General features: G+C 38.4%; 1 protein-coding gene across 2 annotated transcripts in view; it reads right to left on the minus strand.

Annotated features, from left to right (window-relative positions):
- Positions 1-15,248, minus strand: part of SLC9A4 (solute carrier family 9 member A4) — a 37,048-nt gene that overhangs the window by 4,063 nt on the left and 17,737 nt on the right. Inside the window, exons 8-11 of one of the 2 annotated variants that reach the window (XM_039319590.1) lie at positions 14,692-14,853; positions 10,945-11,041; positions 2,203-2,334; positions 1,217-1,310 (exon numbers count right to left, since the gene is read on the minus strand). In XM_039319590.1, coding sequence (XP_039175524.1) covers positions 1,217-1,310; positions 2,203-2,334; positions 10,945-11,041; positions 14,692-14,853 — 485 coding nt within the window. The remainder of the gene's footprint in view (positions 1-1,216; positions 1,311-2,202; positions 2,335-10,944; positions 11,042-14,691; positions 14,854-15,248) is intronic. The other variant, XM_039319591.1, reaches the window with a different exon arrangement.

Raw genomic sequence — 15,248 nt, forward strand, 5'->3', positions numbered from 1 at the left:
AATAAATATATCATTTTTATTATATGTTCAAAATAGCTTCTTTTAAAGAACTATACATATCATTTGGCACGTTAAATGCTTCACCGCAGTCATCTGTGGCTGGAACTGTTCTATCCAAAAGCAAATCTGACAGAAAATATTGCACATGTATGCATGCACACATATGTGGGTACTCCAATGCTGGAAGTTTTAAGAAGAGACTGGACAACCATTTGTCTGAAATGTTATAGGGTTTTCTGTTTGAGCAGGGGATTGGACTAGAAGACCTCTAAGGTACCTTCCAACTCTATTTTTCTACTATATAAAACACACCTTAGCCCATATTAGCCAGTAAATGGGGGTCCAAAAATGAAAAATTACTTGTCTGTAAATATTTTTATTGTATTTTCTGATATGAAAATGCTGGTATAAAACAAGTATAATTTCCACATCTTTTTTTTTCATCTACAGCTTATGTTGCTATTTTTTAATGAGTTGCTTCCCTGTGCCTTTAGCAAATGCAAAACAGTTGAAAAAACATAGCTGCCTATTTATGCCTACTTAGCAGTTAAAGATTAAGTGGAGATTAGGACTGGGCTGGTAAAATCTGACAACCATAGGATAGCAGGAGAAAATCCAAAAATCCAACTTTTAAGTAACATCTAATAGTTCTCTAATGTGCAACCTTGTTTAAAATAATTTGGAATTCATGGGGTATAAGCAGAACTGCTTCTTTAAAGTATCTGACAGCTTTAAAGGCTACCACATGAGTCTAAATGGCTGCTTTAAGGAATCAAGGGATTAGGGCAATTGTGCTTTTAATATGAAAACTTAAAAGCAGTTGTATCTGTATTCAGGCTGCTTTCTTAAACTAAGGCTTGGTATCTAAATGGGACAATGCTGTCCCCAATCTTATTTGGCTGTAAAAGATGTAGAGAAAAAGATCAGTTGTCTGTGATAATGAAACAAACCTCATGTTAAATAATACTAATGCAAAAAGTGGGTATTTCTCTAAACCAGCATTTCTCAACCAGTGTTTTCCAGTTGTTTTGCAACTAAAATTTACAGATTGGTAAGCATTTTAAATTCTGATGGGCACTATCTCACAGAGACATTGAAAGCAAAACTTTGTTAAGATTGTATCGATCTGGAACCTCTTGGATAAATAATAGCAAAATTAATAAGAATTGCCAGTAATTTCCCATTTTCTTTTATTATTTCAATTAAAAAGCCTTACCTGTTAGATCATCATAATCAATCCTAGCTGCTCTTCTAATTGGTTGAGAATTACTAAAGGGCAGGGATGAATAACGCAGGCTTTTACTGGCAGCCTGTAGACAAAGAGAAAAAAAAGAGAGATACAAATTTGCAGAAATGTGTATGGATTCCATTTTCCATTCCTATATGACCTCTGGTTATAGAGGAAAATGTGAAAAGAAGATATTTGAAATTAGTGCAATTAATACTAACAATATATTTTATTATAATGATTATATAATTGTAAACTTATCTATTTTGCATATGATATATATGGATTTAAAATACTGGAATAGTTCCAGTTCCCAATTAGTGATCCTCATGCTAATTAAAAATCTTACAGTCAGCAAATCTAACTACTGTTCATCCATATTGCTTGAAATCTCCATCTCCTTTAAAATTCTTTTTTTTAATTAAATGCTTCCTGGTTGAACATTCCCTACAATGACAATAATATTCTTCTGTTATTTTTTTTTTAAGGAAAGGAAAATTGTAGCAATTATAAGTTATAGCACCTCTGCCACCCCACATCTGATATGGTGCATGCAATGGCTACATCAATTGCTAATGAACAGCAGTATGCATAATACCTACTTAGATATACTGCCTCCATAGCATTTCCTTTGTATAGAACAAGAAAAAGAGTTAGAAATATAAGCTAATAAATTCAAGGGATAAGATTAAAAATAAGGAGATGGGATAAAATTAATTGTTTACAGCAACTTCATTCACTCCCCAAACTTGGAAAGGATCCTTGCTCTCATTCATAGTCATACAGCATTCCATACATTGTCTTTTAGACCTTGGCTTCTCAATCTATGGATTTATTGATCTCATATTTTGCTATTTCTATGCTTTTATCAAGTCATTAGATGGCTTCTCTCGTGTTCAATTTATTTTTGCAGAAGCTTCAGCAATTTCCATACACGATTGCATAAACCACATAGCTTATTATGTGAGAGATACCTGCCCTCCCCATGGTAAGCTGTAACCTTTCCTTGTGGACTGCCGCATGCTGTATCGACGTCGGATAAAGATTTCTTTGGCTTCCTCTACACTTGTTTCAGAGGCAAGATTGTATCTGTTGTACGAGAGTGTCTGAAATGAGAAATGCATTACTTGATCTTCCTCACCAGCTTAGCTCCCAAACAGTGCATGTAAATTGACCACTTTATAACCATGTAATTTTAGAAAATCACTACACTGAGAGCTTTTGGGGAAAAAAATTCTTTGTCTAATCACATTTGGTCAAATAAAGCTATTTGATTTGATTCAATTCAATTCTCCCTTCTCCAAGAGTGAATTCCTTTGTTACCAACTTGACAAGGTGTCTTTACAAAAAGAGTGCTGGTTCTCTGATTTTTGCTTTAGAGGAAATTCCCACATTAGCAAAAGTCTAAACACCCAGGAGATACAGGACACATTTTGCCATTTTCTTGAATGGATGAAGCTTTTGTCTCTATACAAGAAAGCTAATGACTATTCACTATGCATTATATCCCGCATAGTGATATTGATAGATTATACCAAAGCACCTGAAGGCAGGACAAGAAGCAACAGATGGAAATTGATCAAAGAGAGAAGCAACCTAGAATTAAGGAGAAATTTCTTGACAGTTAGAACAATTAATCAGTGGAACAACCTGCCTCCAAAAGTTGTGAATGCTCCAACACTGGAAGTTTTTAAGAAGAAACTGGACAGCCATTTGTCTGAAATGGTATAGGCCAGGGTTTCCTGCCTGAGCAGGGGGTTGGACTAGAAGACCTCCAAGGTCCCTTCCAATGTTGTTGTTGTTGTTGTTGTTGTTATTATTATTATTATTATTATTATTATTATTATTATTATTATTACCTGCCCTGTAGAAATGGAACATAGATTTACTTCAACTCAAACAAAGAAGAAGAAAAGGATGCATTGGCTAATTACATAAAAGGCAGTCAAGAACAAGCATTAATACAACTTAAAAATTGGAACTTACCAAATATGTATGAAACAAAAGTTGAATATTAAAATAATGTAATAAAAACAAGAATAATATACTGGCAAGGAAAAGCATTACATAGTCAATTTCTACAAAATGTTGAGGCAAACTGGATAAAGATAAAACCTGATAGTGGCTTATTGCTGGAAAAAGAAACTGCTCAAGAGCAAGCTATTCAGACGAATTCAATCAAGGGAAAAATTGAAAAATCGTCAAATAATTCAAAATGCAGATTGTGCAAATAGCTCATATACTTGCACAAACATATTATAAACACAATAATATAGTTGCCTAAATGATTCATTGGAACATCTGTAAAAATTGTTATGTGTCAGTAAATGAAAAATTAGTGGAAACAGAGTTGAAAATGACACCGAAAAGGACTAATTTTTTTCAAGTTATCCTCTTGCAGATTAATAGATTTATTTAAGAATGGAATAATATATTCACTTCTATTCATGAATTTTTTTTTCAGGAAAGCTTTTACATCATCCCTACTTAAAACTTGCATCACAGTAATATATTGGACACTTGTCTTTTCAATTCTTTTATTCTGATCTATTTATCAAATTTATAATGCTCATCAGTGATTCATATAGCTACTGCCAATGTCAATTACTACATATTTAAAACCAAGTTTTAAATATTGAAACTACTTGCCAATGCTGTTTCAATGCATTTAACAAAGACAATAATTAAGAAGTCAGGTGTTACTTTAAAAGCCAACCAATGTGTTATAGTTGAGTCTTTCGGGCCAGTGCATGCTATGAAACTCATGTTAGTTACATTACAAGCAGGCCCAATCAGATTCATTCTGCTACAGTCTACTATGCAATATAATATGGTAGCTGCCAGCCTAGAAACTAAACCAAATGAACTGTTGAAGGTTTAAAATAAGGGGCGTCTGCCACCTAGTGCTCATGTTTAGATTATATTTCATTTCTTTTGCATGCACCCTTTTTTCCTAACTCACTTACCTGATGCCCAGACATTAAAATTAATTAAAAGATAATTCAGAACTAAGAAAAGGAAACAGTTCTTTATCTAATAAATGAGAAGTTCAGTCATCAAATGTGGTTTGAGGGACAGACTGAATAAATTCATAAAGGACCCACCCCACTTTGCATCTTAAGAAGACAGAACTCTTGGAATAATTCTTCCAACAGGAATCCTTTATTAAGAGAAAATGGTTGCAGGCATGCTAGACAGGACTTGGGGTTCAAGCTCTCCCATTCAAGGTTTTAAGGGGTTCCCCAGTAGTCCCACCCAATCAACCCCCCTTCCAGTGATAGTTTCAAGTATCACAATTCCATCCCCTTTCTTCTTCCGTCTGGATGGAGACTTCAGATAACTACATGAAAGGCAATTACTCTTCTTTGATATGTTAAAGCTTAGAGGCCACAATAAACACACATTCAGTCCTTTGAAGTGTGCTGAAGGAAGTGAGGGCCATAAAGCCCCTTTGCTCTCCCCCTTTTCTCCCTCTTATGGCAGAATCCAGAGAAGGCAGAATTGGGAGTTTCTATGTTTGATAATTAAAGATGAAATATAATTGGATTCTGACATCCGGCCCCTCTTAACAATAAGAGAGATCCACCTGAAAGAAAACACAAGTAAAAAATTTAGTTAGGCTTGTTAGGATACTCTGTGTGAAACTTCTTCAATAGCTTCGGGGCTCTGACGTGACGTTTATGGACCCACTCATTTTGTGAGGCAGGGAGGTGTTTCCAGGCAACTAGGTACTGAGTTGTTCCACGATATCTCCTAGAGTCAAGGATCTCTTTTATTTCGAAGTGTTGTTCCCCCTCCACCATGATTGGAGGTGGTGGGGGGGGGATTTTTGGCCGTAGAGGTGACTGATGCTCTCTTTTCAGCAAGCTGCAATGAAAAATTGGGTGTATTTGCCTGAGGTTTTTGGGTAATTCTAATTCTACTGTTACTGGATTTATGATCCTTTTAATTGGAAAAGGTCCTATATATTTTGGTCCAAGTTTTTTACAGGGCTGTAGGGACTTTAGGTATTTTGTAGATAAGTACACCATTTCTCCTATAATGAATGGTGTAGGCTCAACCCTTTTTTTATCGGCTTGTGCTTTGTATGCCCGCCTAGCTTCATCTAGTGATTTTCTGACTATTGGCCAGGTGTTTTGTAGGTTTTCCATCCATTCTTTCAGTGAAGGGATCGTTGGTTCTTTTGGGGTTAACTCTGGCATAGGGTTGAAACTTTGGCCGTTGGCTATTTGAAAAGGAGTGTAGCCTGTGCTGGAGTGGACTGCATTATTGTAGGCAACTTCTGCAAAAGGAAGTAAGTCCGTCCAATCACTCTGTTGGAAATTTAAAAAACATCTCAAATATTGCTCAAGTACCGACTGGCAGCGTTCCGCTTGTCCATCTGTCTGAGGGTGATGGCTAGATGTCAGTCCCTGAGTGGTCCCTAAGAGGGATAAAAATTCCTTCCAAAATGTAGACGTAAATTGCACTCCCCTATCAGAGATGATGCGTTGGGGTGCCCCGTGCAATCTGTAAATGTGCTGGATAAAAAGTTTTGCTAAGGCCTTTGCAGTGGGAATTTTTTGGCAAGGGATAAAGTGCACCTGTTTGGAAAATAGGTCCGTGACTGTCCAGATAACAGTATTCCCATTGCTTTCAGGCAATTCCACTATAAAATCCATGGCTATTTCCCTCCAGGGGGCTGAGGGACTTGCCACTGGTTGTAACAGCCCTGGCGATTTCCCTTGCAACCTCTTTGCTGATGCACAGGTTGGGCAGCTGGCAACATAACTTTCTATGTCCTTTTTTATTGATGGCCACCAAAATTGCCGTTTAATTAAGTGTAAAGTTTTTACAAATCCAAAATGCCCTGCTGATTTTGTGTCATGGCAAAGTTGCATGAAAGTTAGTCTTTGAGTTGTTGGTATATATAACTTTTCCCCTACCCAAGGCAATCCGTCTCTCATTGTGCACACATGTTTGTTTTTCTGGAACCAATCATCTGTTTCCAAACTTTTTCTGAATTCAATCCCAGTTTGGCTGTCCAGTTGTGGTTTTATTTTGGCTTGGGTTCTTGTGGTTACTGGCGCTGCCAGTTGTGACTCTGCCATTATTGGTCTAGAGTCTGTGGTTCGTGCGCTGTTATATTGGGGCATGCGAGATAGTGCATCTGCCAGGAAGTTCTTTCTTCCTGGTAAATGTTTGAGCTTAAATTGGAATTGGTGAAAATGCTGGGACCAGCGGGCTTGTTTGGGATTGAGTTTCCTGGGAGTTTTCAGGGCTTCTAAATTTTTGTGATCAGTCCATACCTGGAAGGGGATTTTGTTGCCTTCCAGGAACTGTCGCCACGTGAGTAATGCCCAACGTATCCCATAAGCCTCCTTCTCCCATACGGGCCAGCGCTGTTCTGTTTCCGTGAGTTTCTTAGATGTATATGCACAGGGTTGCAATACTGCATCATCATTTTCTTGTAATAGCACAGCCCCCACTGCCACATCACTTGCATCTGCCTGTATTATGAAGGGTTTGTCCATGTCTGGGTGCCTTAGTACTGGTTCGGCAGAAAAAAGTCTCTTTAGTCTCTCAAACGCTGCTTGGCACTCCATTGTCCATTTAGTGGCTGGCTAGGTTTTACTGAGGATGTTCCCTTCGTTTTTAGTAAGTTAGTGAGGGGCAAGGCTATCTGTGCAAATGAGGGGATGAATTGGCGGTAAAAATTTGCAAAGCCCAGGAAACTTTGTAGTTGCTTTCTTGTGCGGGGTGGTGCCCATTCTAATACTGCTCTGACCTTCTCTGGGTCCATTTCAATGCCCTGTGGGGATATGCGATAGCCTAGGTAGTCTATCCTTTCCTGGTGGAATTCGCATTTTGAGAGTTTGGCATATAGGTGAGCGGCTCGCAGCTTCTTTAAAACCGCTCTGACAAGTTTGACGTGTTCTTCTTTTGTTTCGGTAAAGATAAGAATGTCGTCCAAGTAAACAAGGACCCCCTTAAACAGGTGCTCCCTTAGAACGTCATTGATTAATTGCATAAAGACTGCAGGGCCCCCTTGTAATCCAAATGGCAAGACTTTGAATTGATAGCACCCCATGGGGCAGTTAAATGCAGTCTTCCATTCGTCCCCTTCCTTGATTCTTACTCGATAGTAAGCTTCCCTTAAGTCTAGTTTAGAAAAATTTTCCCTTTCGATAGGTGTGACAGCATGTCTTTCATGAGGGGCAGCGGGTATAGGTTGCTTTCACTGATTGTATTCAGGGCCCTATAATCCACGCATAAACGTAAAGAGCCATCCTTCTTCTCTCTAAAAAGGACCGGGGCAGCCACTTTAGGCTTGGCTGGCTCAATGAAACCTCTCTCCAGGTTTTTTTTTATAAATCTTTCCATTTCCTCCTTCTCCTTTGGGCTCATGGAGTATAATCTGGGCTTCGGGAGTTTTGCCCCAGGCTTGAATTCAATGGTACAGTCTGTGGGTCGGTGGGGGGGAAGCTCATTCGCCCTCTCCTCACTGAAGACTTCAGCAAGGTCCCTATATTCCTCTGGTATTTCTGTTAATCTTTTTTCCTCTCCTATGGATGCTTTTTCTATTCTTGATTCTGGTAGCCTCCCTTGGGGTTTTAAGTCCATAGGGTCCCCCTTCGGGAATTTGATTTCTGTCGTCCTCCAATTTACCCAGGGGTTCCATTTTTTCAACCATTCCATCCCTAGAATCATTGGGCATTCCATACCTGGGGTCACCACAAACGTTAAGTCCTCTTCATGGTTGCCCAGGGAGAGATGTATTGGCAAAGTGGCTAGGGTAGCTGGCACCCCCCCTGCTATGGATCCATCTAGCTGGCCAAATGAGATTGGTTGTTCCAGTCTCCTGGATGGGATGCCCAGATTCCCCACTAGTGTTGGGCTAATGAGGCAGCGGGTACAGCCAGAGTCTATTAAGGCTTTCACCTTCACAGCTTCGGGCATGGGGGGGATTAATATAGTCACTGTTTTGAAGATGGGTGTGATGCATCCACTTACCAGGGGTTCGCCCTCCGAGCTGTCATCTGAGGCATCCACCGGCCCTGTGGTGTAGGCTGGAGTCCTTTCCCCTTGGTGAGCAGAGGTGGGGGTTTCTGCAATTTCCATCATTCTCATGGCCGTTTCTTTTGGCTTAGCTGAATACTTTCCGGGTTTGTTGATTGGGGATCTGTCTGGGTTGTGCTGGGGGGCCTTTGAGCGGCATTCTACAGCTCGATGCCCTTCTCTTCCGCACTTGAAACATCCCATTTGCTTCTTGGCTGTATCCGATGATTTCACCGGTTGGTGTGTCAGCTCAGGCGGGGGGCGGCTCCATTGTTTTCCTCGGCGGTGCCTCTTCAATATGTCGATCTCTGCTTCCTCTGCCAAGACGTACCATTCCTCAAGTTCGATGTGGGTCCCCTCGGGGTAGGCAAGCATCATATAGATCATAGTTTAGTCCGTCTTTGAAATGGCCAAGGAGGATGTCTTCTGGCCAATTCAGTTTGCTGGCAATGGCCCGGAATTCTTGTGTATACTCAGCCACTGGGCGTTTGCCCTGCCTCATCGTTGTTATTTTTTCACGGGCTTTGCGATCAGCCAGGGGGTCTTCAAATCGTCTTCTCAAAGAGGACATGAAACGGTTGAAGTTACTGAGTTCTGGGGCATTGGAGTCATGCAAGTTCACTACCCAATCCGCAGCTGGTCCATCCAGGGCAGATTGCACGATCCGGATGCGGGCTTTGTCGCTGGGAATATCCTGCCCATATTCCTCCATGTAGCTGAGGACTTGGGTTAGGAAAAATCCCAAGCGTGTTGGCTCCCCTTTGAATTTCACTTCCAACGGTGGACGTCTTGGAATGGATCGGTGCCTCTGTTGTGGGTGGTAGTGCCTTCCGTCCAGATTGCCATCTGTGGTCCGGTAGGGGGTGGGAGCTCCTGGATCAGTAGATGTCCCTGGGGTTGCAGGTTCCACGTCCCCCTCGGTGTCTCTCCCTTTGCGGCTCCAGGAACTGGGGCGCCGTAGGGTTCAGTATTCTCCTCTCCTAGGGAGCTGAGAGTTCTCTTCATCAGGTCAATAGCTTTCTCTAGGATCCAGTCTGAGTACGGTGCCCAGCTTCCTCCCTCTTCACTTGCGTGCAGGGATTTCTCCATCTCCTGCTTCCATTCTGGTTGCTTGGTCCCCCGTCTCAGGGTCACTTTTCTTGATTCCTTTCCCCACTCGCTTTTCTTTCCAACGCCCATCGACCAGCGAGGCTTGTGGTCCTGTGTCTCCACCACTTCTTCTCCTGAGGAATCTGGCCTCTCGGATCCCAACATCTGGCAAGGTTCCAACTGGGTCAGCGGCTCTCTTTCCAGGGAGTTTTCCCCCTCTTTTGCTCCATTGTCTGACATGGTAAATTTTTGCAAAATCCCCCGGCAAGGGTCTTCCTTCCAGGTGGATTAATTTTGCAAGTCCTGTCTAATGTGAGGACCCACCCCACTTTGCATCTTAAGAAGACAGAACTCTTGGAATAATTCTTCCAACAGGAATCCTTTATTAAGAGAAAATGGTTGCAGGCATGCTAGACAGGACTTGGGGTTCAAGCTCTCCCATTCAAGGTTTTAAGGGGTTCCCCAGTAGTCCCACCCAATCAACCCCCCTTCCAGTGATAGTTTCAAGTATCACAATTCCATCCCCTTTCTTCTTCCGTCTGGATGGAGACTTCAGATAACTACATGAAAGGCAATTACTCTTCTTTGATATGTTAAAGCTTAGAGGCCACAATAAACACACATTCAGTCCTTTGAAGTGTGCTGAAGGAAGTGAGGGCCATAAAGCCCCTTTGCTCTCCCCCTTTTCTCCCTCTTATGGCAGAATCCAGAGAAGGCAGAATTGGGAGTTTCTATGTTTGATAATTAAAGATGAAATATAATTGGATTCTGACAGGCTACTAGTCCTGGTAGTTGTTTAGTACTTTTAAATTACAGGTAACATATCTCAAATGCCAGAAGATAGCTCTCAAGAAGAATTTGACCTCTATTGGATTTGGTTTCCCTCTCTGTAACACAGAATGCCAGATTAGACAGCCTTTTGGCCTGATTCTGTCATGCTCTTTTATGTTCTTGTATTTATTTATTTATAAATCAAATTTATATAATCACTTCTCAAAGAGGAGTCTGGATAGCACATAGCAATAAATAAAACAGCCAAAGTAAAACTGATAAAAATCTAAAAAGTCACAGTAATAAATAGCATAATAACCAAAATATTAGCCTTGGATGAAGGGAGAATAAAAATGGCTCCCTTAGCAATGGAACCATTATGACAGAATCATTGGCCCTCTGGTAACTCCAAACATAATGAGGTCTTGAAGGCCTTTCAAAAATTTGTAAGGAGCAAATTTCAAACCTGAACCTGAACTTTAACAACCTAATTGTCATTTTTTAAAATAAATCTATGTTTGAGAAGGCAATTCTAAACTCCTTCCTTTTTTCTTTTCCTTTTTTCTGCAAGCACAAGTATCAGTGAAAGTGATCTTACAACTGTCCTACAAAGACACATCAGAAGTATTAGAATGAATTCATTAAAAACAATGACCCAGTCTTTTCTTAATATTGTTCTGCCCTTCGGCCACAATCATAGCTTGCACTCCCAGCAATTTTGCCACCACTAACTTTTGCTAAGGTATGAAATACCTTAGCAAACATGATCTTTTCTTCCGGTAACTATGGAACAGGTTATCAGAATTGAAAGCACACACCCTTTGCCTCACTTGATACAGATTATGTGCCAGCATGTTCTGCATAGATTCCACATCTTTAGGGGAAAGTTTCTGTATTCTTTCATTCCTGCACCTCCTGCAAACAAATATGAAGACAAATATTATTTTGACTAAGCTAAAAGTTCAATCATTATTTCCCTAGAGTAGTTTAGCCTACATTCTGTTATCAGTTATTGTTATCTGTAAGTTGCTTTTCCTAACAAAGGATGGCAAGAAGTCATTTGTAAATCAATGGAACAAACTGCTTAATTTCTTTGCAAGATACATATATATATTCGAGTATTATCACTATTGGCTACAGCAGTCTTCTTAGTAAAAAATAAAATAATTTATAGAGATGTAAAGTATAAAGAATAAATTCATTATATAAACCACATATAAATGCAAGTAGAACCATTACCATTAGTGTGTGTATCATACACACATAAAGTTTCTTTCTTGAAGTGTTTATGTCAACATATTAGAATCAATGTTGAACTACTTTAAAATGTAGTTAATTTAATTGATGAATCAAGCTGAGGGATCAATGGTATAAATAAAGGGGGAAAATCTACTAAGCTCAATTTTAAAAAATCTATATTGAAATTAATAGAATTTAAATTACATCATCAGACATCCTGGATATTATAAACAAATACAAACAAAATATTTCATAATTCTTCTAGAACAAAAATTCTCAACCAGTGCTACTAATACCACAAATGTAATTTAGACGTAGTCTAGTTGGGAAATAAAGTAACTCACTGAAACTTTGACTTTTAAAACCTACATAATTATAGAATGCTTCTAAACAGATTTTTTTTTTTCATGCTAAGACCTAGTTCTCAAAGTAACATGGTTGGACTTAAGATATGCCATATTGACAATCAAAGTTCTAGATAGAGTTCAGGTTTATTTTTTCCTAGAAAAATGAACAAGTCTACTATTTTAGTCTTGTTATCTCAAACCTATAATTGCATATGCTAAAGAAACTTGCTTTAAAAACAGAACCAGCCATGCTATTGAATAAAGATACAGAGATATTGGAGAACATAGAAAAGCGGCAAGTTATTGGGTAATATCATGAATTAGCCTATACTAAGTTCTTTATTCCTGCTATCTCCACTGTTGAAGCTGAATAATTTCAATATAATAATCAATCCAGAATAGTACACATGGAATAAGAAATAAGGCCTCGTGTTGTCCTTTGTTTGAGTGAAAACAACATTCTAGCTTTGGCCAATCTTCACAGTAAAATATTATTACAATATTCCAGAGACAGGAGTTTCCTAAAAACATGAAAGTGTTTTGTTTCTTTAATGGAAATTTAGTAGTACAAAGATAGATTAGAGAGCACTAAAAATTGGAGGTCAGGAAATAGAAGTTGTCGGTATTAGGGATTCACTGTAATTGTGAAAGCTCTGTCTGGAAACACAGTTTCAGGGAGCAGTGAGTACAACTCTGTTATCATTATATGAAACTCATTTCTGAGTTGGCTAAAACATCAAGACAAAAGGGAAAGCTCATTCATGAGGTTAGCTATTAACCAAGGAACTTGATAAAAGTTCTTTAAGGGAAAAAAGGCATGGTTTCTGTCCACTCCTTTTACAGATAGACTTATGTGCTATGCACCTGTTTCAAGTAAAACAAAGGAGAAACTAACCAACAAGCCCATATTTTTTTAATTGAAGTGTTCCTTGTGATTATACTCTACTGTTTAAGTGTCAGATTTAGTGAAAATCTTACAGTTAAATAAAAATGGTTACTTCAATGATGTTTTCTTTTAAAGTAGACTCTAATTTTTCTTGAGCAATCAATGGTCTCTTCTTAAATATTTTATCCCATGTTTATTATTATTTATTATTTTAGTATGATAATTTCAAATGTACTATGCTTTTTTTAAAGCATATTGAATGTGTGTCTTTAAGTATGTACATACATAGCTGTGTAAACCTCAGAATACAAAAGCAACACATTATTGTTACCTATTTTCAGATTTTATTGCACTATAATGCTTTAAAATGAATTTAATCCTAGCACATATTCATGGAAACATCTAGTCAATCAACATCATGCATTAGGTATTCCAATAAAATCTGCATGCCAATAGTATGATGTGGGCTTGTGCAAACTAAATTGTGTATGCCTGTGCCATGTGCAAACCTATTCTATTTAAATGTATCAGAGATTATGTAAATACAGGAATCTATGCTTAGATCTCTGATGTCTCAGCATACACTAAAGAACCAGATGAAGTTTTGTTGGTTCTTGCTCCTCCTTAATCTAACAAGGGCTATCAGATCTAGGCTGCAAAAACCTAGTTGACCTTTGGATTGCAGTAAAGAGTTAATATTTTCTTATATCTTTTGCTGCCATGTCTATCATCATCTGTATTTTTGCACCTAAATCTGATTGACCTTTTACCTTTTTTCTGTACTTATTTTAAAAATCATGTACAGTATCTTCCTTCCAAATAGAAAAGATCTCTCACACCATAAATTCATTAGAGTTTCTTGAGAGAAGGAAATGCCTTATTCCCAGATCCTGTAATCTGGGAAAAGATAAGAAAGAATCACTAGGTGCAGTGATCTTGATGCACAATGACCACCAGATAATGATGCCCTTTACTACCATTAGCTTTTGAGAAGCAGCATTATTTTGGGATCAGGGAGCGGGTTTAGAAGGCAGAGAGGAGATTCCTCATCTCAATTGTCAGCAACCAGTTTAGGCAACACTGAAATATGGACAGGATTACCACAGATGGATCACCTTAGTCTAAAACAGTTTTAAATATTTACAATGCTTTCAATAAAGGACTGTTTGTTATTTGTTATGCAACAAACACAGAATAAATTAACTCCCCCTAAATTGTTTCTATGATTTTAAGACATTCCAGTTTTATTTGCATTTTTTAAATTGCTTTTTTAAAAAAAACAACATAATAGTCTTTGTCTATGGGTCTAGAGACCGTCTTTCTTGCTTCCTTGAGAAGGACCATAATGCAATCAGCTAAGAAAAGGAAAAATTGCTCTGTCTTTCGTTGCCCATTACTGATGTAGATTTAATATGGACTTTATTAGGATCCAAAATTATTTTGTCTTCTTTGGGAGACATGGATCACAAAAACATCTCATTTTGTCTTGGTTGGGAGATTATAGTAATTGTCTACATCTACAGGGAGTCAGTGGTTTCAAATAAAAGCAACATTATGATGCAGGCCTACCTTTTTTCCCCGCATCTATTGCAATGCCACATGAATGTCTCATGAACTGGAGCATGCAGCATAATGCTACATTGTTTTCATTCTGTTGCCCCTCTCTAAAGATACCCACTGATGGTAATTGTGCATCAGCATTTGGAGTGTAACAGGCTGGAACTACAGTAACTAATTTATGGAGGCTTGCGAGAGCTTAATATCAGTGAAAGTATCCCTTTCATCTAAGGAAAAATCCTTAGCACAATCAAGTTTTATACTCAAAGTCTAATTTCAGATATTAATCTTTTTCAGTAGCATCAATTCACATGTTCAGCTACAAATTACTGATTATCTATCAGTTGACTATCAAAGGTGCCCCCTCCAAATGTGGTCTTCAAATGTTGCTAAACTGCTACAAAAGCCGTTCTCACCATTGGCAATGTTGACTGGAATTAATCATCTGAAGAACCATATGTTGTCCATGTTCATTATATTCCTTGATTAAACAAAATATTTACATTGTTCTAACAAATGGTTCTTAACATACTTACAGAGAAGATGATTTGGAAGCCCTAGGTGTCATGGCCCCACTTTCTACCATTTCAATGACTTGTCTGATTTCCAGTTTCTTGTATAAAGAAACAAGGCTGGATTTAGGCTGATGTTTGTGCAGTAGTATCTTCTTCAGAAAATTATTGTCAAACTTCTTAAATCTGGTAAGAGTAATAATCAGGATGTCAAAACTTCTTCCTGCATTAATTACTTTACAAATCCAAAGAGTTCTCAAGTTTTTCAAAAAACAAAAAGCAACAGCAGCATAAAGGGTGTGGCCTACAGCAGCCTATCTTGGGTTAAGTTAAACTGATAAGAAAAGGCCAATCAATCCGCTGTTATGGGAGAAAGAGGATAAAAGAAAGACGCACACTTTTGATTCTGAGAAATAGGCAAATACCGAATTCTTTCATTCACTGCCAGGTCTTAACAGCCATTTATCATTCAGTAATATGAGAATAAACTTCTACTTATGGGTAAATATATGAAAATCAAGGTAAAAGAAAAATGTTATTTAATAATTTAAACAAAGAATCTAGTAAATATGCAAAATGAC

Source organism: Crotalus tigris, unplaced genomic scaffold, assembly GCF_016545835.1.
Source record: "Crotalus tigris isolate CLP2741 ecotype Arizona unplaced genomic scaffold, ASM1654583v1 scf7180000023602.573895, whole genome shotgun sequence".
In the NCBI taxonomy this organism is placed as follows: domain Eukaryota; kingdom Metazoa; phylum Chordata; class Lepidosauria; order Squamata; family Viperidae; genus Crotalus; species Crotalus tigris.